The 23,842-nt window shown below is 47.3% G+C and overlaps 1 protein-coding gene across 2 annotated transcripts in view; it reads left to right on the plus strand.

Moving 5' to 3' along the window:
• The window catches only part of LOC138580843 (ras-related protein Rab-35-like), a 226,381-nt gene that overhangs the window by 157,475 nt on the left and 45,064 nt on the right, over positions 1-23,842 (plus strand). Inside the window, exon 2 of one of the 2 annotated variants that reach the window (XM_069651706.1) lies at positions 782-832. The exons of the other annotated variant lie outside the window; for it this stretch is intronic. Coding sequence (XP_069507807.1) covers positions 782-832 — 51 coding nt within the window. The remainder of the gene's footprint in view (positions 1-781; positions 833-23,842) is intronic. 2 annotated transcript variants of the gene reach the window in all.

A 23,842-nucleotide genomic window follows, 5' to 3' on the forward strand; every position in this document is an offset into this window, starting at 1 on the left:
AAGGCAGGCTCCAGGACATAGCATGCAACACATTAGTCTGTGTGTGCGGTGGGCGGGTAAGTGATTAATATTAGTAATGGGCTCAGACCAATCCACTGACCTGACAGCTACGTGATTCTGTCCTGCACTCTGGCCGGGACAGCCCTTAGGCGAACCACCAGTGAAGGCAAGTGGCAGAGCGTACCACCATCACACAGCATCTGCATATGAGACTGAGGAGGGCATCAGTCTCTATGTTGTCCAGTTATTACTCTTGCACTGCCGGAATTAATATGTATTGCCCAGGCTGCTGCTACAGAGCAGTGGCAAACGTTGCCTCCTAGCTCTGTGTGATGAACTTCTATGACGTTAGCTCATTGAATTCGGTGTTAACTTACCATTCAGAATGATACATTTTAAACATTTGAATAGCTTTCCATGTTGTGCTGTTTGGTTGTGTATTTTAGAATGCTCAGTTGTGCCAAGAATACATGTTTTGTATTTTCGTGTGATGTAATTGTTATGTGACGTATTATTTTTGAAACTTGAAAAATCCTACTTTTTTTGGTCACAGAATGTTGGCAGGTATGTTAACATAAAGTACTAGAAATTAAATGCAATTTAGACAGCCATGTTACGAAGTTCGCTACAAGGCTCCGCTCTCTTGAGAGCGGTGTGTTTTGCCTGTGCGGGCTCCCGCACACGCTGTGTTGCTTATGCCCTAGTCCATTGCCAACGCCCCTGCCGTGCTTCGCTTGTGCCCCTGGTGACCGATGCCTTGTTTCGTTCCCCCCCTCTGCAGGTGTCGGGAAGAGCAGTCTGCTGCTGCGGTTTGCGGATAACACTTTCTCTGGTAAGTGCGCACACCCGCGCCTAATTATTTTTGGAACTGCTAAACAAGATGTGCCCTTGGCGACAAAACAATTTGGAAACATTAAGCGGGTGAGAGCAGAGACTTGGCAGACAGACGAGAAGCCGCAGTTCCTGTGCTTGCCAATATTTGAAGGGCTTAAAATACGATCGCCTCCAGCATAACCTAAAATTTAAAAAATCAATTTACGGTGCAAATCCAAGAATTCAGTATTTCACGTTTTATAAACTGCAAATAACATAAAAAGATTGAAGTTACAGGTGGTACACGACTCCAGAGAAGCTACACAAACTTAATCCTTAGTACTCTCGACTCTGTTGCAGAGTTTGTTCAATTTTGGGCTCTTTCCTTCACTTATAATGGTCTTGTGACAAGACCCAATTGTTCTGGAAAGAGGTACTTGCTCAGGTGAAAAATGTGGCTCTGCCATGGGACCCGGGAGTTGTACTGATAGGTGACACCGGGGATGGAACCTTCCCAATATCAGGTCTGATAGCGAGACTGACAACCCACCTTTTAACTGCTGCAAAAATTAGGTTTGCCCGAATGTGGAACAATCCAGACGATCCCATTATAGCTATGTGGTGGTCAAAGCGTTGGGAAACATTGGTTACGGAAAATATCCCGCCCAAGGGCCTGGGGTTAATGGGTACATTTAGCTCCCCCTGGGCTCCGTTTCTGGAATATGTGGAGCAAGTGCTAGGTACTACTACGTGTAAACCTCCCTCAGTTCGACGTTTCTCCAATATGTGAGCACAGCTGTATTACCTATTTCCTATTATGTCTGTAATGCCTCTGGAATCTACTAAGTTGTTGCAGTGCCTAGTCCTACCTTTGTTTTGATGGCTGCTTAACTATCAAATGTGACCAATGACACTTCTGAGCTGTAATTATGACGAAATTCATGTCACTTTCCCTGTGGTGATTGAATATACGAAATAAAAGAATTTGAATGCAACAAAAAAAAAATATTAAAGTGGCGATCAGTTAAATGCGTTCATTGGAATGCGTGTATGTTTACGTTCGTTCTGCCTCTTGGTCTTTGGAACTTGCCATATAGATTTGAGCAGAAGGGCCTGTTTGTGGGGCTTGTTCTCAGGAAATTACATGATTATCCGTTTTGAGCCATAATGTCATGACTCCTATAGTTGGTTCTGAGTTGAGTGGGCACATCCTGAATATGTTTTTTCTTAAAGGAACATCTAAATAATGTTTCTATGCTTAAATAATTCTATAGTCCTTTTGTTTAGATATACCAGAGAGGACCGAGGTTCACACTACGCATTCGCTGTTGAGAGCACCCACGGCCCAACAAACCCTCCCCCGGTATACAGACAGAGGACTCAGCCAAGGGCAAGTTAGAACTGTGCTTTATTTTCTATACCAGACAGAAAATGGCAAGATCTCAAGCAATCACAGCTCGTTAGCTAACTGGTCCTCTCATGTCAGGTGGCTTTGCCTGAGCCTTCCCCGAAACTATCCATTACATTGTTGCAGGATTACCATTGGCCTTTGCCATCCACCGCTGGATTTGTGTTCCCTGATTGGCTGGAGCTGGCCTCCCAAGGCCTGGGACCCAGCTCCGTTCCCAGCGCTCAGTGTACCTTCTCAAGGTGATGAGAAAGACGTTCTGTGATGTGTCCCCATTGTTGCCATCAGTATAACCACTTTGCCTTAGAGAGTGTCTGCAGGTTGCAACGTTGCAAAAAAAATGCATTGTGTTGCGCCTGCTTCGCTGGGAACTGATCCCCTTCCCACCGCGGGTGAATGGCCATTGTTCGGCTCGGCCGCACCACGTGGGTGAAGACTGTGAAATTGGGCTTTCTGGCCTGAAATTAGTGAGGATTTATTCTGCTTTTGCAGGTGGCTCCTTGTCTCTGGAGCTTATGAATGTTCTGCTCGTCTCTGACCTTGGCTGCGAGCACCAGTCCTGGACAGTGTGCTGCAAAATCAGTTTTTCCTTCGAACCATATTCTGAGGCCTGTGACTGCATGTAATTCTCCTATGGTTATGCTATGATTTCTATATATCTATATTGTATTAGTTTCCTTATGGGTTAGTGGTACTTGGTCCTTCCGGGTTCCTTATACGGTCCTGTAGTTCCATATAGTTAGTTGCAATAAGCGGCTGCAAGCTTGCTCTGCATCTCTTGCTTTTCTTGCGTTTCTGCATTTGGCTAATGAGAGAAAATAATAAAGGCTTTCGACAGTATTTGCATGTATCCGTCATCTATCTACAGAACTGTGTAAGCATGTTCTTTGTGTGTGCACGTGTGTCCATGTAACTAAGTGCAGGGATGTGAGTTTTCTTTGTCTAATGTTACTATGTTGTGGTGTCTCTATTGACGTCAGCACAGCTAGATATTTGTCATTAGTCGGTCAGGTCCAGTGAGGCACCTGCATACATGATCAATGAGGCACCTGTATCCAAGTCAGCTGGCTACGGTATGAATGGTTGTCCGAGAGAATATCTATTTGCATGTGTGGATGCCATTGGCCCTCCTGGGGGCTCGCCAAACAGGGGCTGGCATCTTGCATGTCTGGCTCTTTGGGCTGTCATGCTTATGGGGGTCAAGAGGGGCAGTCCAGGAACCCTATCTTCAGTCCTGTGGGCAGAATGAACCCACTTTCATTGTGGGGTAAACGGTATGCTAAGGGATGTTGTCTGGGTTACAAAAACCTCAGACGTCTGGAAGGACCCTATGTAAGTAATCGCCTGTATTTCTGCTCAATTTGATCGATTTTTCTGAATATTCTCATACATTCAATACACATTGGAAGCAAACGGAGAGATTCTTTCAAATTTCGTAAAAAACATTTATTCTTCAGACAACATCCCTTAGCATGACACCTATATTTGTCACTCGCACAAACTTTTCCAGTTAACCTATCGCATTGCTATCACTTTTTCTATTTTATTTGGTGAGTAGAGTGAAAGTGGGGGTTGTGGGGACAAACCAGCTTTCTGGATGCACGCCGACCGCATGGGATTCTGAACCTGGTCCAAAAAACTGTGGATTCAAGACTGGATAGACATTGTAGATCAGAGATGACGACACAAACTAATGCAAAATGCTGCCAGTGAGGCTAAAGTACTGAACATGTTACCCAGTTACCTGGTGAAGTTTCCAAGTAAACACCACAGGATGCTAGAAATGAAATTTTGGCTAAACATATTTCGAACTAAAGAGGTTCTCAAGTCCTCAAGTGTAGATTTTGTAGCAGTGTCAAGGAAACTCTGAAGCATCTAACCCTGTTTTGCCCAGAACTCAGAGCCCTGAGAACCAAACATCTGGGAATTCTTATATCAGAAAGACCATCTATGTGTGGTGAAGAGTAGTGGTCGGCACGCTCCGATGGAACCAACAAAAAACGAACCCTTGCTCTAACGTTCTACCTGGATCAAATGGACAAGCTGTTAGTAAAGGATGGCATGGTCATCAAAACTCAAGAGTACTTGACAAAAAAGAAACACAAAAGTAATTTACCTTGTGAGATTGAATACTTTGACATCCAAAGGATGAGCTAAAAAGACGTGTATGACATGTGAGATGAAATGGATTGTATTTTAAAAGTTTGTAACAAACTGAACAAAATTAAAATAAAAAAAAGTGTGTGCACACTCCTCCCATTTCCCAAGTAGGATTGGGAGTGTATAATGTGCCATTAGGCCAGGTAGCGTGCCTTTCACACAGAGGGATGTATTGACCGCACTCCACAGCAGTGTTCGGTGATTGTACCTCCTGGCTGAAGGTATGTCACGGCTACTCACTCAGTTTAAGGCAGGAGTCTACAAATTGAGGCAATCCCGATATTTTGCACTGCAACTCCACAGCTCCTTACGGCTTGCTAGGGCTAATGGAAGTTGTAGCCTAAAACATCTGAGGGACAGAGGTTAGACCCTGTTTTTGAGGGCTTGATAATATTTGGAGTTCTACATTTATTTTTACATGCTGGTAGGTGTTTGCCCTTTCATTAAAATCATTGTTATGGAAGCCTGTCCAAACCTACACTAGTGGTTATGATTAATTCAAGAGACAGTTAGGCACTCGGAGGCAGGGGCATGGTCCTCGCCCTTTGCTTCCCAAATTAATGTTGAACATTCCTACTCCAGATCTATTACGGTTTAAAAAATGTAAATGTAAATTTTGGTGTTGCGTTTTTTTGTATCTTTCATTTTGATTTTTTTTTTAAGGAAAATGCAGTTGTTCTACAAGCCAGGGTTTTGTCAATGACCCCTTAAGGCAGGTGTGGTCCTCGTTTTAAATAGATTTGGTATGCGTGGGTGGTAAATTCCCTTGTTTTATTTGTGGCCCCAATGTCCAAAATCCCTTATCATTGACCCTCGTGAATGAACACGGGAGATGGGGGCTAGGGATGGACCAAAAGTCCTATTGCAATATTTCTTGGGTTTAATGGCGACATATGATATGCTCAGTTGTAAACTGTCAACTACATTCGGGATGTCACAAACGTCTTTATTTATAAGACATTGATGCAAATAAGGGTTCCTCTTCCCGTTTGAGAATGCGCACAGCTGTGTAAATATCAAAATGTAAATAAAAAATTATAGTATATGTAATGTATATATCTCTGATAATGATATTGTCTCATCCTATATCGATTTTTGAAAATATACCTATATATTTCCAAAGCACGATCTGCCACCCATCCGCAATGGGGGCAAAGTGAGGGCCATAGAGTCTAAATAGGGCACAGACCAGCGGGTGAGAAGCAATCTTCGCTCAACACATTGACTCAAATCAGTGGTGAAATGGAGAGTTCCGGCACATTTTAGGGGAACAGTAGGTGCCAGTACCACCATCGTATCTGCACCAAATAGCGGCTAGGTCTAGATATCGGTTCCGTCAGCTGATGGAGCGGGGAGACCAGTGTGGTGGGGATTATCAAACCAAGGTAGCCACCCCAATGGTGAGCATAGGTTTGGTCCAGAGAGGTTATTAGGTACCCAAATTCAAGACCGTGGAACCAAAGGGGTTCATATGTGTATCCTGGCTTTGCCAGAGGATGCTACAGTGATCCTGGACAAATCCTCATATCGCTGTACAAGACTGCGCTGTGTTCTGTGAAAAGGTTTTCCTTCTCCCCATGCTGGTGGCATTGCTTAGCCTGACCTTTCTTTTTATGTAGCTCATTTGAGTGGAAGGGCTTCTAGTCAGAAGATGGCGAACCAGATCTCGCAGGCCTCTAGCGAGTAATTTTACGGTCTGCTTATTTTACACAAAAACCGGTTCGCTTTTTTGTACAATTCAGCAATTCTTCTGCTGATCATAAATAACAATCCACAAGACGGTGTTCTGGCTGTATTTACAGCTTTAAAATGGAAAAGAGAATTCCAAATGAAATCTTTTTAAGATCACCTCATTTGGCATTCTGGTACTTGTACACACACCCCTTGATGGAGAGAATGGAGCTAGAATCGTATGCTTCCATAACGTTTTGTTTTGAAAATTGCCATGTTGGGTTATGTGATTTGTGTACTTGCCAGGTGCGTTGTATAAAATGGGATTCTTTTACTTTATGCCAGTCCAACCTTAACAAACAATTGCACTTTGCTTATGGTAAGAACTGGAAAAGAGCATGGTAAAGTGGACAAATTGCAATCCCAGCTTCACCTCTTAACCGATGTGTGATCCTGGGCATCTCATTTAATGTTGTGTTGCCTAACCTGTCCAAAATGCCAGTCCCTAAACAATTCAAAATTGACAGCCTTTTAGACTGATTTCATTCTCTGGGTATGATCTTCAAAAAAGCCTCCCTTGTGGTTTCAATGGCTATAGTGTTGCTTCACCCATAAAAGTAGGCATTGATATATTGCGCATAACCACTTGTTTCTTTGCTCTGGAATTGCAGTACCACTTGAAAGCCATGTCCTTCTAATCTGTCTGCCTGGATACAGACACCTTCCTGGTAGCTTCTCATCTGCAACCCCATCTATGCTATGGTCTTCTCTATCCATGCCTAGGCGCTTTTGCATTCGGTGTGGCTGCTAATCGGCGTAATCTATTCTGGGTTATGCTAATCGGCGTTCTCTCTATTCTGGGTTATGCTAATTGGCCTTCTCTCTATTCTGGGTTATGCTATGCTAATTGGCCTTCTCTCTATTCTGGGTTATGCTAATTGGCCTCTCTATTCTGGGTTATGCTAATTGGCCTTCTCTCTATTCTGGGTTATGCCAACTGCCGTTCTCTCTATTCTGGGTTATGCCAACTGCCGTTCTCTCTATTCTGGGTTATGCTAATCGGCGTTCTCTCTATTCTGGGTTATGCTAATCGGCCTTCTCTCTATTCTGGGTTATGCTAATTGGCCTTCTCTCTACTCTGGGTTATGCTATGCTAATTGGCCTTCTCTCTATTCTGGGTTATGCTATGCTAATTGGCCTCTCTATTCTGGGTTATGCTATGCTAATTGGCCTTTTCTCTATTCTGGGTTATGCTAATTGGCCTTTTCTCTATTCTGGGTTATGCTAATTGGCGTTCTCTCTATTCTGGGTTATGCTAATTGGCCTTCTCTCTACTCTGGGTTATGCTATGCTAATTGGCCTTCTCTCTATTCTGGGTTATGCTAACTGCCGTTCTCTCTATTCTGGGTTATGCCAACTGCAGTTCTCTCTATTCTGGGTTATGGTAATCAGCGTTCGCTCTATTCTGGGATATGTGCACCACTTTTATTACAATCCGTTTCCTGCATTTATAGAAAACGGCCTCTATACCTTCCTCGCAGCGGCTATTGATAAATTGGTGCACTTTCCCTATACTAGGACTCAAGTGCACTCCTCATGGACTGCTAATTTTGACCTTGAAAAGCGACTTGTATTATGATTACAGCAACAATGAAGATGGTAAGTGGACTGAAAGGGAGCACCCAGGCTTATTATGATCGCTGCAAGGCAGCATATCAAGCTAGGGGTTCTGGTCACATCGAGGGGGCCGCGACGGCACCAGATATTCTGGGTCCATGAATTTCTTTGACTTGGGTGAAGGGCGGGGGGGGGGGCAAAGTTGTCTATGCCCCTTTCCCCAAAATTGCTTAAAATGGCTCTGGTGACCATAGCATTTAGGCTCCATACAAATGTGTTACAGGCGTGATTCCAATTGCTGAAAAAGGCGCGTTTTGGGGGCCTTAAAAAAATTGTCACATGGTCAGGAATGTTCTGGATTCAAAATGTGAGTGGGGCTAATGGCCTGGATGAGAGTGAAAACGCAAGAGTGACTGCCAGGGTATGTCCTGTGAAAGTGAGGGTTTGGAAGTGGAAAGTGAAGACCTCTAGTCGGTGCTCAGAATATTTATTTGCATTTGTAAAGCGCACAACCGCCCTTGGTCATCACGGCGCCGTTAGTTACATGAGTGCTTGCAATATGCTGGAACCAGGCAACTAGATTCGTGAAAAACGTGACTGTGGGAATATTTCATGCCTGCGAACCCTCGGTTTATAGGGTTCCCGCGGGCACAGGTCCGGCCGCAGAGAAGCCTCACTTCTCATGGGTTGTAATCAAATCAACAAACGTCAGCCGTGTAGCTGGCGCCCTTCCCAGTGAGTGAACTCGCTGCGTGTGCCCGCCCCCTGCCCCTGGAAGTTTCAGCGATGAGACGGCCAGGCTATCGGAACCCAAGAAGGAGACGGCCACAGTTGCCTGTTGATGTTTACTGACAACATACGATGTTAACTTTGTGGCATTTTTTTAAAGCGCGTCACTGCCGTCGGTATGGCCTTGAACCACTCTGGCAGCCTGGATTGAGCTTTCATGGCAAACTCCAGCAAAACATTGCGTAATAGCCGCGATTATACTAGCAGAGAGCACTATGCAGAGTAAATGTTTAGTGTTTATAATCATGTATTATGGACCCAGTTGGGATGGGCTGTTCATAGCCTTGACACAAGCTGTGGTGTTTTGGTGGGATGGGTTGCAAATGAGCATGGCCCATTCAGTCTGTCCGTTTAGTGACCGCGCGCGTAGGTTCGAAGACTGCGTGGTCCGTTCGGCATATCTCGGTGGACCAGCAAAAGAGAAATTCGTTTTACTGAATTCTAAGGATTTCAAAATAGCTTTTTCATCTTAAGGATGTCAGGCAAGAACCGGGGGAGGGTGCACGTGTCTGAATAGGTATGTGAAAAAACAAAATGGTAGCTAAGGGAACTAAAGACTATCTACAGCAAGTGCTTTATCTTCGATCAAACCGTTTTGGTTGCAGAGGGAAGCCCAGATTAGGAGCCAGATCATGGGATTCCAGAATTGGCAACTTTGCACTTCACTGCATCACCTCATTGCCTCTCCTTCTATTCCTTAATACGTAATAGCATGTTGTGCAAGTGTCCAGTTTCACATCTGTCAGAAAAGATAGCTGAGGCAGATGTGGAGAGAGCGTAACCCAAGCCCATACAATTGTAGGAATAGTGAATGAGGGTAAGTGACGGGATTTCACTAAAATCCTAAAGCTTGCAGAAGACCTATCCCACAACCCTTGCCCCCCCCCCCCGCCCCCCCCCGGGCCCCGTGACCATGCAGAATGGGCCTTCAAATCATCCTCAACCCTGATGGTGGGCCTGTGCATGTTTATAGGGAAGCTGAGACTAAAGGATGTTAAACTGCCATGAAAATGCCTGTGCTCTTCCTCTGTGACCCCACACGCGGTCGCGCGGTGGTAATGTTTCCCGGCTTTTGCCATTTTGTGTCCTGGGAATGGTTCCCCTGGGCTAACATCTAGCAGGAATGTAGTGCTGGATCTTGAAAAGAAGTATGAGTAGTTTGTTGAAGGTGTGGTCAGTGATTCAGAAGGATTCATAGTGCTTGAGTTTGACTGGCATCCATTGCATGTTGGGCAGATACAAAGGGGTTGCTGGGAGTTTGTAACACGGGAACCAGCTAGCGACTTGCCCCACTGTCCAATTCCTGTTTGGCTCTGTGGCCATTTTAAGATTAACACAATTATTATTTGGTACGACGCATGCATTTGGCCACGCTTTAGACTTGCTCTTCTCTGCAGAAGATTGAAGCTCAGTTTCTGGTCCATTGCTCCCCCCTTGTAAACAGAAAAATGTTCGCTCCCTTTCTGTGCGCAGTATCACAGACCAGATCGAACCAGCCCATCTCGAACACGCACCCAGGTGGGACTGTAGTCTATCCGTATCTAGGTGTGCCTGTAATTGCCAACTCCAAAATCTACCTGTATTACATAGTCTCAGCATGACTCCAATGCCAATTGTGTGTACGTCTAATGCCTAAATGTTCTCCGCTCTGATTGCTCTCATCCCATTAAATCGGGTGCTGTGTGACCTGGCGCAAAATAATCTTTGAATCAATGCTGGGCCCCTTAAATGGAAAAATCCAACCCGGATGATATCCTGTCACAAGAGGCTTCATTATAAACGGTCAACCTCAATGTCTATTTGATGCAACACAAACAAACTATTTGAAGCAACAAGTCTGCTCCATTTCCAGGGTCTGGTTCGGTGATCTCCATAAAGGAAACTTGATTTCCTGCTATTCGATTGCTCGAGGGTTGGAATTGGGAAGCTCTTGGGTGCCTTCTCGAAATATGCCAAAGAAAACGGATTTACAATAAATCCCATTAAAACCTGCGAAAACCAAAATCCTTGAGCTATCGAGAGGCAGAAAACCAGGACCAAGACAGTGGAAGTGTGAGGAATATCTAGCAGGAAGTGTAGCGAGTAACGTTTTTGGCCTTACATTTTTCTGCAGTCTTGTTTCTGTGGTACTCAGTCTCTCTACCACATAAATTAAGCAGCAGATGTTTTAACTGCACTTTTTTTAATGGACATTTTTGACAAAAAAATGCAGGGGGCGGGTGTGTTTGGGCGAGTCAAAATGTGAGGGTAGCGGAAGAGGGCTCCATCTGCACTTTGCACGAAAAATCTCGTTTTAAAAATGTGGTAAAGTGTCTGCGGTAAAAACACACAGAACCGTTCCTACGGGATTAACCTAGGGAGTGGTCATACCACTCGTAGGGAAAAAAGTCTGCCGTCAACTGGGGGATTTTGGGCTATTTCAACCCTCCTTTATAATGCAGAACTGCTGCAATGTGTAGTAGCCAGACTTCCCCCTGCCCCTAACCCGCCCCCAGAGACTGGCGACTGCCCCTGCACGTAACCCGCACCCAGGGGCTGGCTGGTGCACGGTCTCGGTGTATAGACAGTCCAGAACTGTGTGAACTCTTCATGGGATGGATCTGTGGGGCACCGGGTGTGGAACTCCGAGGTGGTTGAAAGTGCTGCGTGTTTCACATGCGAGTGACTTGCTGCGCGCTGAAAATGGGGTACACGAGTCGTGATTTACAGCGGGAGGCTGCACGAGTTGGGTTGCAAATCGGGGCCATATAGGCTGCATTTCAAAGGGGTTGTATGGGTTATGTAGTTGCGTTTTATTGTGCGTGTGGTTTCTGTACTGCGTAGCAGCATTTACAGGTCCTGGATAGTACAACACAGGGTGGGGCGTGTGCTACACAGGGTGCCCTAGACGGTGTGTTCTGTAGGGTTGGGGGTGTAGTGCACAGCAACGGCGGGGGGAGGCACCAGCGGGAGGTTGGGGTGCACTGGGCGCCCTCCCCAGCCGCACAGGCGGCACTGTACCTGTGATGTGCATGCAGTGTCTGTAGGGAGTGTGTAAGTAGTCCATATACGGGATGGCCACTATAAAGCAGGCTGTGTATGGTGCAGCTGAAATTCTGTTCAGGGGGAGGGGGAGAGGGGGACGCCTTGCAGGGGTTGCATCGGGTTATTTCCCTCGGAGCTTGCGTGCAGGACGTCCCTGCAGGCCCGAGCGTGCTCTGCGTGGGCTGCCCCGTGAATGCCAGCCCCGGCGGCGGGTGATTGGCGTGTGGCGACAAAACATATTTGTCTGCGGAGGATGTGAAACAACGGTCTCGTTGTGCCAGTTGCATGGCATGCGGTCTGAGGATGGTGGGTGCGCAGCGCGGGCCCCTCGTGACTGCTGCTGGGCTGCAGATTGTCCCCAGCAGGCTGGGCGCCCGCGGGCCATTGAAAGAGGCTGCGGTGGGAGCAGTGCGGCTCGAGGCCTGCCCAGCGCCAAGAGCTTTGCACAATGCACACCTCCCCCACTCTGTTCCAAAAGGGAGGGGGTTTGTATGAGGTGGGCACATGGCCATGAAAAGACAGCAGGTTTATTTTCTCACTCCTTAGCCCGTTAGCCTTTAGCTGTATGTTGCAGGAATTATACGGTGGGGAGCTGAGCCCCCCGCCCCCTACCCCCAATGGCTCGTGCAACTAGCCACACAGCATTCAATGGGTCGTCTCATGCCTTGAACTTGCTAGTAACTTCAACACGTTGCCTTTGAGGGTGGGGAGGAGGGCACAATTACAAACGTGCTATCCCAGTCCAAATGAGGGGGTGTTGCACAGCGTTGCCTGTCCACATTATTCTACAATATACATTATTATGTTCACACTTGTGAAACCACTCGTGCCTCATTCATTTAAGCGAATGTTGCTGTCTTTCACACCACAGTCCCCGAGTTAACCCTTCCCCCACTGTACCTGAGGTGAGACCAGGCACCTCAACTCTCAATCAAGTGGGGGATGGTTTAGAGGAGGCAAATTGCTGTGCCCCACTCCAGTTCCCATCTGCACCACCCTCCACCCACCCTACTTGAATTCAACAAGATCTCCCTCTTAAGACGTCTGTTGGCAGACTTCAGTGAGGCCACGTAAGAGCAAGAAGTATTTTCTTTTTATGAAGTCTTTTCAGTATCCCGCGGGCCTTCAATGTTCCAAAATTCCCTATATGGTCCACCAGACACATCTGCCAATTGAACAACAAGTCCCCTCCCACTCGCAGCATAAATTCATAGGTGGGTTTGAATGATGTAGCAAGCAGCCAATCACAGTGCTGAGTCAGAACTGCACGTAGGAAAGTGTTGGCTCATTTGTACAGGCAGAGCGTTCTCCTCTGTTGCGGTCCTTAGGCGTTGACAGCTTCTCTTGCCTGGGCCTAATTTGCCCATAAAGTGGTGCACAAGGCCGCCCGACTAGACCCAATCCTCAAAACGGACTAGGCCTTTTTCCATAACCCCATGTAGCCTCTTCCCTCCCAACAGACTGCCTTAACAACCAGAGAAACCCTTCTAATCATGCGTGTAGTCCTCCGTGCTATTGCGGCTTGCTGCATACGCTCGAATAATCATCCCAACAAGGGGATGCTCTGAATAAAAGGACGGGTAGAAGGGTGTCTAATTTGGTGTTTTGGAGATGACCGTCTCGGGTGGGTGCGTGTGTGTCAAAGCTTTTATATTGCACCCATCAGCACTCAATTGATTTTGCAGTGCTGTGGCGTGTCAGGATAGTTGCCCATTATACTCCCGCCCAGGGTAAGCCAAACTCTGAACTGTGGGGGAGAGAAGATAATCAAAGTGCAACTAAAATTGAGAGAACACAATTTAAAATAGGTTTAGTGTTGAGGAGTATCTTTTTGATTTGCGTAGTGAATGGTAGTGGATGAAACAAGTTGATCAGGAAAAGGGGGACTAAGGCCCCATGATGCTGAGCCTCCCTTTTTTTTTGTGGGCAGTTTCTAATATGTTGATTCTGTGGTACTAGAATTGTCAGACGCGTGGTTGTGTCATGAACTCTGGATGTGCTCAAGCGGTTCTTGAGGCATGAAGGCGTCGCTAGATTTTGATTATCCTTCCTGTGACGAATCCCATGGTATCGTCACCGCTTTAGATGGGGGGGGGGGGGAACCGCTTTCTCATGAGGCAATGGTGGTGAGGCCGCTACCCGATAGGCCCCTGTTAACAGCGGGAGGATTTTGTGGGGAGGGAGGACCTAATCGAGAGAAGTAAGCACTTAGGGAAAACACAGTATCCTTTTGACCCTCCAAACTTCATTTGAACCAATCTCTTTGCCCCTTTGTACTTTTGTAGTATAACTCTGGAGGAGACGCCTGGGAAGGAAATCCCCATCAGGTACCCAGTGGTAGTACTGAGACGAAGAAGAGGCAAAGAGCAAAATGGATCAATACCAATAACCATGACATGCAGTCTAGACTTTCACATCAGCTGATTGGCCAGCTGTCATTCAAAGTAGGAGAGGGAACGGAGCACTGGCATCTTCCATCTCTCGGCAAGGACCGGGAGTTCGGCAAGCGAAGGAGATTCTCCCTTGAGGAACCAGGAGCACAACGAGCGCTTGCTGCAGGACGCAGCTGGCGGAGGACAGTATCGGCATGACATGCCAGCGGAGCGGAAGGCTGGCGGCTGGCTGACACCAGCAGCACCATGCGGAAGAAGAAGGCGGTTGAGCCAAGATGGACCAGCCATGTTCAGCCGGAAGCTACAGGGCCGTGACCAGACACCGGAGGGAGCAGCGAGAGCTCCACCGAGCCGGCGTGCTCCTAGGAAGCCCAGGGGAAGCCTGCGACAACCGGAAGATGAAAGCCAAGCTCTTGCAGGTACTGGGGTGGCCAAGTCTGAGATTGGGGGATCCCAGAGAGCACCAAAGTCACCAGTGGCCCTGAGACGCAGCAAGTTGGAAGACTGGGGAGAGTCCTGTTTAAACCCCTTTCCCCAGAGACTGAGATACCAAGAATATACGGTCTGGGACCCACATGGAAACGTTGCAGTTACCAATGTTGCTGTAAACCGAGGCTGTGGAGAGAAGTAAAATCAGAAGAAGACCGCAAGAACAAAATCATTGAGTACCCCACATGGCAGGAGACTAGACCAAAAAAGGGGTCTGCCCAGAAAAGGGATGGGGACCCTCAGCACAGTCTGGAAAAGGGAACCAGGCTATTATTTTTCTTCGAAGTACCCCAGGAGCCGGGTATGCCTCAAAGGATCTGGGGCCCACAAGACTGCGTGTCCAGGCCTTTTTTCCTTGTGTGGGGAGGAGGGCGTGAGAGTCGGGTCTGCCAAACCAGGGCAAGGACCTATCCTGACCATCAAAGATACAACTCTGGGGGGAAAAGGGAATCAAGCCCTTGACTCTTGTGGTAATTTTCGTTTCTTTTGTACAATTTTTTTTAAAAAAAACGTTTGTTTCAACCACAAAGCTGGGCTGCAGATGGAAAGCCAAGAGACATTCCCCTTTTCACTTTACGTTGAGTTTAGCTTGTGAGGGATAGATTAGGGTTTGGACACAGGACAGCGAACGTTACTTTGGACACTCTAACGCACAGTTTCTTTAGCTAGTTTTGTTGAGGCAGGGAAACCCCTTTTAGAGTTAAGGGTAGCTAGGTTTTCCTCCAACTTCCCCTCACTTTATGATTTAATAAAAGTCTTTGCCAAAATCAACATGCCACCCTTGTTTCCGTCTCGTACTCCTAGACCCTCGCACTCCCTATAAACAAACTGGATAATCTGGTGGCTCCAAGCCAACTGACCAGTGCAAGAACCCAGAGTTGGCAGTGTGAAGGAGAATGCAGGGAACACACAGGGGAAAGTGGGAAGGGGAAGAGGTGGATTAACCCTGATCACCAAACAGCCATTATTGGTGATCAGGAAGTGCTGTAAATAAATTGTGGTGTAATAGTGGGGAGAAGGCGATCACATTTTACAGATTTTTACCCATTAATAGTAGAACAGCTCCTTCTCCAGGGGCGGGAAGCCACTACTATTATATCATCTCCAGGAGCCGAACATGTCCACGGTGTCTGTACGAGATGTAGACCTATGTGGTAACTTCAATTGTATTCACAAGAATATACAGCAAGGGAATTGCTACCATCCCAAAGCTACCAAATGAAAAGGAGCATCCATAACGAAACCAGTGGCTGACTCGTGTTGCATGTGTTTTTCAGACGTGGATCGGCATCGGATACTTAAGGGCCAGCCAGGGAAGGCTGCACAACGCCTGAAGTTCCCTAAGCTCTTTGGCTTAACCCAGGAGAGTTTTTATTAAGTACGAAGTGTGTGACCGGAAATTGTCTGAAACAGGAGAAACTCTCTCAATGAGTGTGTAATACAGCATCTCTCAGAATCGTGCATGCAGTTGTGCTTAACTAGGTGCATCCCAGCTTTACTGCATTTATTCGACCACACTTGCTTGCTCCGAGCCTCATTCAGGACTGCTCGGTCCGAAGAGCAGTCTCCTTCCGGGAGGAGGTTGAAGTCCTTCGAGGACACAACATCGTGGGGGTTCTAGATAATGCGAAGCACTGCAAGGCTGATTCCGCCGGGTTCACGGCTGATGCGGGTCCCAAGTCGGAAAGACCGCGAACACCATCGCCGTCTGCCTCCTCAGCCAGCCTGCCATCTGGTTCCTACTCGAAGAGGAAGTCTTCCACCCCAGCCAAGTTACGGGACAAATCGGAGAAGCAAAGGCCAGAGGAATAGAAGGACTCCCAGCAGGCTCACCAGGTGGAGCCGAAGACACTGTCGACCGATTTCTCGACATCCTCTGGGGCGACCGCTATGGCGGATGGTACCAACCAGACGAGGGTGGTCTCTATAGTGCAGAGAGTATCCCAGCCTTCCAGGTGCGACACAGCTGTCGAGGCAGTGGTGAAGGCGGCAAGCACCCCTGAGGGGAGGGGGATGGGAGATACTGCTTTACGTCCCGGTAGTGGCCCTCAAGAGGGGAAAAAGGGGGGGGGGCTAGGTGATGAGGCCCCAAAGCAGCCCTCCAAGGATTACGATCAGCCAATGCACATCTCCACCACGGACGACGACCAAGCATCCGTCCATACGCTCCACGAGGAGAACGACAGCGCAGGGCTCCATCATTCCCTCAACAGCCCGGGGACATATCCATGGACATCCTGTCAACTCTCCACACCCCGGTGACGGAGCTCCAACAAAGGCTGCCTCCAACACCGGGACCTGTTATCCTACAGGTCCCTGTCCAGCCTGCACATAAGCAGTCATCTGACACCGCCACATCAGCCTCCTCCACTAAGTCGGGACCCAGATAAACACATGGGCACAGGTACGGACACGGCTACGGGAACCGACCCAGATGAGGACTTTGCTCGGAAGATGACGAATCACCGCACCTGGACGCCCCTCATAGATGCTCTCCACCAGACGGGGTGGGATCATTCCAGCCGATATCCAGGCGAGCAGTTCCATTTAGTGCCCCAGGAAACTATATCCGTGACGGGAGTTCAAGAGGAAGATTATCATGCCTGTACACTTTTTGGACGACTTGGGAGGAAGGCCTGGCCCTCATGAAAAACCCATGCAAGTCTCCAACCAAATGAAGCCGGTTGGAGAAGAAATGCAGGGTGCCGGACTCGGCACCCAAGTGCTTGAGGTCACAACCGTTGCTGAACTCGGTAGTGTCAGCCGCCGCAAGAAAGCGTTCAGCCAACCCGGCCTCCGCATTATCAGTCCGCCGGGACAATGAGGGAAAGAAGATGAATGCCATGGTAAAAAGAGTCAACTATACGGCAGCATCCACGATCAAAGAAGCTAATGCACTGGCGATCCTGTCCTGATGCGACCAGGAACTTTGATACAAGCTGGGCCCTATCCTGGAATTCCTTCCAGACAAGAAACCTGAAGCTATCGCCCTCTTCCAGGAAGGGGAGGTGGCGTCTGACCATGCCATTACGGTGGCAGTGGACATTGTCGACACAGGTTTCCGACAGATGGGAACCTGTGTTTGCCTTAATCGGCAGGGATGGTTGAAGGACACTAACCTTTGCCAAGACACTCATGCAAAGGTGCTGGACATGCCTTTCATCGGCGAAAATCTGTTCCGGAAGGTGGTTGACGAATCTCTTCAAGCCATAAGAACGGACACAGAGACTGCATCTTCCTGTGGCACTCTACAGCAGCATCACTCGTCTTTTCGCTCCTCCAGGCGAAAATCGAGCAGATCATCAATGGGATACTCCACGTCGTACAGGCAACCTCCCGATCCTTCATGCAGGAAGTCTACATGCGTCGCTTCCAGGCCTACGGTAGCGGAGGTCCACATCACTGTCGCCCACAGGGCAGGGTGCACAAGCAAGCCTGAGTCGGGCCCCCACTCGTGCATCCTGGTGGGAAACCGGCTGACGAAGTTCATCAGCGAGTGGAAGATGATCACCACTGACGGATGGGTGCTGGGCACTCTCGCCCAGGGAGACACACTTTGGAGTTCCAACGTAGGTGCCCTCGTATTCCACTGGTTCCCCGTCCGGAGCAGCACATCCCTAAACTCCTGGAAGAAGTGCACGCTATTTTACGCAAAGGGGCAATAGTGCTCATTCCCCAACGGCTCTGGGGCTCCGGAGTCTATTCCGATACTTTATGGTCAGAAAGAGGACGCAGGGGGATGGGGGGATTGGTTTGGTTTGGAGACCCATCCTGGACCTACACCATCTGAACAAGTACTTGAAGTCCCAAAAATGTAGGATGGTCACGTTGCAGCAAGTTTAAGGCCAACTGGAGGAAGGGGACCTAGAGGATGCATACTTCCATGTTCCCATCCACAGAAAACATCAGAGGTTCCTACCGTTCGTGGTTCAAGGCCCTACCGTTCGGTGAAACATCAGGAGTTAACAAAAGACCTGGACACAGTGGCTGCTCCCCTATGTCTGCAGGGCATACATGTATACCCGTACCGGAATGATTGGCTGATCCAGGCCCACTCCAGGGAACTGGCCGACGAACATATAGAACCTTCCGGCTACTGACAGAACTAGGGTTCTCTGTAAACTATGCTAAGTCCTGCTTAACGCCATCGCAGAACGCGCTGTTCCTCTGCGCCAGACTCAACCCAGTGAGCTTGCTTGGCATCCCCCTCAGAAGAGAGGCTAGCAACCATTCAAGGGAAAGTGCAGCGACTGTCGTCGGCGAAGCCGGGCACGGTTCGGGCCATCAAGTCGTTGCTGGGCATGATGTCGTCCTGCATCTACCTCGTCCGTCTCTGCAGGTTGCCGATGCAACACCTACAGGATTTCTTGGATGCACGTTGGGTACAAGTGTCTGGGACTTTTGGGACAAGATCCCCCTCAACGAAGAGTTCTGACAGGTGATGGAGTAGTGGGGGGTACGCTCCCACATCGGCCAGGGGATGGGATTTCAAACCCCCCCCCCACTAGCCCCCCTCATACCACGAGACGGGTCACCACGAACGCCTCTCTGGAAGGTTGGAGAGCTCACACCGGACATCTACATGCCAGAGGTCTATGGCTTCCGGGGGAAAAGGATCTGCACATCAACATCCTGGAGCTATGGGCAGGGTTCTGGGCCCTCAAGTCTTTCCTACCATCTCGAAAGGATCTTCACGGACAACAACACCACCACCATGTTCTACAACAGGAAGCAAGGGGGCACGCAATCCCCAAAATCGAGGGTGATGCTGCATACGCACCCGCACTTTCATGCTGAAGGTCTGGTCGGAATTCCAGCTCTGCAAGCCTTTAGTGTTGCTTTTTTTTTCTTCCCGAAACCTTTGTCGCCGGCGGAGAGGACCTTGCATTCGCTGGTCGTTGCGCACGTACAAAGAGTTTTCGGAAGACTTCTCAATTGTTTGAACTTTGGACCTGTGAATCATGGGAAGGCCTTGCCTAAGGCTTCCATCTCAAGATGGCTCTCCAGCTGCATCATGCAATGTCAACGACTGGCTAACTGACCTCTGCTGGGCCGTCCGAAATCCCATTCCACCAGAGCGATCACTGCAACAGCGTTCCTTTCTGATGTGCCCCTGCTTGACATCTGCAGGGCTGCAACGTGGAGGTCCACACAACTTCACGAAGTTCTACTGCGCCGATAGGGATTCCAGGGAGGAGTCCAGAGTCGGCCAGGCAGTGCTACGTAGCCTGTTTGCTTGAGGTGAGTCTGTTACAGGGCTAAGTGTTACTTGCTTCTGTTGAGCCTTGCCACCTCCCATTGGTTCTGTAACGTGTACTGCTGTGTATTTGTTATTCATGAGCATGTGAATTTATGCCAGACCCCATGCTGGAGTAGGTTTAAGTTACTTACCTGTAACTATTGTTCTCCAGCATGGATCTGGCATGGATTCACATGTGAACCCTCCTGCTGGCCTATCTGCAGCTCTTCTTGGTCATACTGCCACTTTACGTGCTTATCAAATCTGAAGATAGCTGCCAGAGGTGGGACTTAGGGAGAAGACTTCCATTGGACGGGGCCGTATGACCTAGAGGAGAGCGATTGGTTTAGAGGAGAAATACAGTGTGAAAGTGAAACTGTTTTTTCTTTTACTGAGTATTCCCAGCCTGACGACGGGGAATATTCGTGAGCATGTGAATCCATGCTAGACCCCATGCTGGAGAACAATAGTTACAGGTAAGTAACTCAAACCATCTGGTAATCCAATGAATTTGACCTGTTCCGCTCTGCTTGTCTGCTCCCCTTCGCCTGCCCTTTACCTTTTGGTCTAGTGCCGTTGTGCATGCCATTTCATTTGTATCTTCGAATGTTCCATCCCCTGTCGTTACGTGTCAGTTGAACGGGGACTGCTGAGGAAGGAGGTTGGCTGTATCAACAATTAACTTTCACTGGTTCCCTTACATTTGACTTGATTACACTCAGAATATTTTACCTAGCTGCAGCGATCAGAAAGGAGGAGAGAATAAAAGGAGTTAGTTATGGCGGGGGGTCACGCACTTACTCTGTTTGTATACAGATGACATGCTTGTGCTACTTGGGGACTTGGAGAGCTTGATGCAAACTCTGATAGAACAAATTGTCTAATTTCATGTACGATCTGATTATAAAATTAACTGATCAAGTCAGAGTCAATGTCTCTTTCAATTCATTATGACAAAGATAAGGTTGTGAATTTGGGATTTTAGATGGTGTCCTGTGCAAATTAAATACTTGGGAATCTGGCTGGCCAATAGGCTAGACAAGGTGATGGCAGAAAACATGAAGGAACTGCTATCAAACCTAAAAATAAACCAAGAAAGGTGGAAACTACTGAATCCCTCCTCATGGGGAGGAAGGTAAATGCGCTAAAGATGAATTCCACACCCAAAATTACTTATGCTCTTAGCATGCTGCCTTTACCGGTTGGTAGGAAAGTGTGGTTGGAAATTGATAATTTGATGCAGAACTTCTTGTGGGATGGTAAGCCTCCTCGCATGAAGCTATGGAAGCTTCAATTACCAGTGGACATGGGTGGCCTAGGTGGCCCATATTTTCAGGCCTACCACCTGGATTTTACAGCAAGACACCTGACGCTGCTATTGAAATCAAAGCCAAATGAATGGACAAAGGCAAGGCAAGCATGAATGGGCCATTGACACTGAAGGTGATTTTTGTCGACAAAATCGATACGGACTGAGAACTCAGCACTAACCACTGAATTTTTAAGGACTTCACAGAAGAAACACCTGGCACTTCTAGGAGGGAATAGGGGTGTCACGGTATTAGTTTTATGATGGTACAATAACCTTCTTGCCAAATGACGGTATATCATGGTTATCGCGGTATAGCAGGTGGAGTTAACTAATCTTAACAAATATTTTCTAAAAGGTCATAAATTGTCAGGTTTATCATCACAAACAAAACCAGGCACCCAGGGCCAGAATTGGGCTTTTCAACATACTTTCCACTGAAATGCCACTCCTTGCTTCCACCAAACACAAACACATGTGGAAAGGGGGCGGGGGCCTGCTGCAACTGGCAAAGCAAACTGAATAGCTTTTCTTACATGGTCCTTTAGGCTTTTAGCTCCCCCCACTGGTTACTGGTGAAGATGAACATGTTGCCATCTTGATAATCTGCATGCCACAGATCAATGGAGTCTGATGGTAGTATACGCTTGTGCGCATACACACACACACACACACACGCACATACACACTCTCTCTTTATGTTACAGCCTTTAGTTTACTTCCGGGCCAAAAGGTGTTCAGTAATCAGACATGTTACCCTTTGGTATGGCAGCAGGGAATACCCACAGAGATGATTACATTTCGCAGTGTGACTTATTATATGTAAATTCAATGAAAGAACCAGGCAAATCCCCCATTGTCATATGTTTAGAAGACATTATCCATTATAAATATATAAACCCCAAAGCCACCAACCCAAAGTCCCGGGAGGATAGCTCAGCGGCAACGTGCGTGCCTTGGAAGCAAGACGACACGAAGCAACACAGGTTCGATCCCTGGGTCCGCGCTTAGAAACCTCTGGGTGCTTAAGTGCGTTATAAATACGCAACGAAGACAAAAACAATTACGCAACTAAATAAACAAAACCAATTTCTTTAAGAGCGCCTCGATGCCGGCAGGCTGTATGAGCGCTTTAAAAAAAATGTACATAAAAAAAACCCTCTTCCTTCTTGGCACTGTATTTATTCTTCCTATTGCTAACATATTGCTTTTGTGTCAGGCACGTGTGGTTTATGGAATGGCATTAAAAACTGCTCAAACTGAAACTACTTAGCAGACGGCACATCCAACAATGCAAGACCAAGACTGTACAGCACTTGCTTACTGCAGCCTTTCCAAATCAGATTGAAAAGCCCACTTAACGGTATACCGGTATAAACAATGTGACGGTTATTATTGTTCAATTAAGTGGTTCACGGTATCTTTAACGGTATACCATAATACCGTTACATCCCTAGGAGGGAATGCTCTGAAATGCATTGACTCTTCAATCTGGAAAAACTCGGCCGTGAAAGACGGAAAGACAATGCTGTTTTGGCCAGAATGGTTTCTGCGGGGGGGGGGGGGTATTCAGTGGATAGGCAACCTAAGAGCAGAAGGAAGAGCAGGTTTGATCAATTGAAAAATACATGGCATATTCCAAACTGTACACTTTCCTTTTTGATAATACTTGCATCTGAATTTCTTTTGCCTTTATCCGAGACAGGTGGGCACCATCTTAAATACAGGTCCAATTTCCCCCATAAAGGAACAGTTGGGCATCAGTTAGAAAAATGGACCATAAAATGCCTGTTTGCTGTCTTTTTCCACTGAAGGAGGCCTGGGGCGTTAACTCCTGCTAGAGCTGGCAGTCGCTACTCATAATCTATCAATGGGTCCAAAAGGAGAGCAATCTATTCCTTCTTCTTCCTGTTATTAATTGTTTCTCTCCATCAGCCAGTGAGCCTGCCATTCTCTCCTGAGTGTGTGTTGAATCTTATGTAGAACAGTAACTGCATCTTTTTAAGGTATGTATACTCCTCACCCCCACCCCCAATCACATTGGTCAATGTGTGGAATTGAACGGTGTTCCAAAAGTGACATCACAGTAGACATACCCCTACAGTCATTGGGCATATTATTCAAGGAGGCAGTCTGATGCAATTAACTTCTAAATACAATTTCCCTCCCCATTTAATGTGGTGTCTGTCATCTCAGAGGTGTCTTGCATTCAAATGTATCACATTCTGGAACATTAAATTGCCCCCGTTTAGGTGCAAGGAAATGCACGTTTGCCTAATTTGCATTTTAAAACTTCATTTTAAAACAATTGTTTTTGCCCATCCAATAGATGATGATCAGCTGAATGTTTCAATGCCTAAATGAGTTCTCTAGGAGAGTTGTTTCCAGAGATACAGGCGATACAAACAATTCAATGTGCATTAAAGTGCCTTTTCCATCACATGAAAATATGGCATTACAATCAGTTTTTCTGCCTAGATATGACTAGGAACATGGTAATGTTCTGTGGAGTCAGGGATGGAAATCTCCTCTTGTTGACTCCGGCCGGGCTCGTTTGGTATTTTTGGCTCTGGGCCTGACTGATGAAAAGAGCCTTTGTCGTTTGAATATTTGTGGTTTTATGGTGTGTTGTGTCTCCTCGTGAGAAGTTTTCAGACCTGTAGTCCTGTTGTGTTAAATTCTTTCATTCAGGAAGGCCTGTGAGATGGTGTTAATAGATTTGAAATGAGCAGGACCACAGATTCATCTGAATTTAAATATTTTTAATGTACACCCCTAACATACCCAGGGGGCAAGTAATACAACTAAATTCTAAACTTTATTGCACAGTCTGGTTTGCTTCACCTGTTTGAAGGAGGATCATTGTCTGTAGTGGGCAAGTTTCAAAGAGTTTATTATCTTGGGAAGGGAACTTGTCCTCCCATCCTGTA

Source organism: Ambystoma mexicanum, chromosome 3p, assembly GCF_040938575.1.
Source record: "Ambystoma mexicanum isolate Mex_15411 chromosome 3p, UKY_AmexF1_1, whole genome shotgun sequence".
NCBI classification, from domain to species: domain Eukaryota; kingdom Metazoa; phylum Chordata; class Amphibia; order Caudata; family Ambystomatidae; genus Ambystoma; species Ambystoma mexicanum.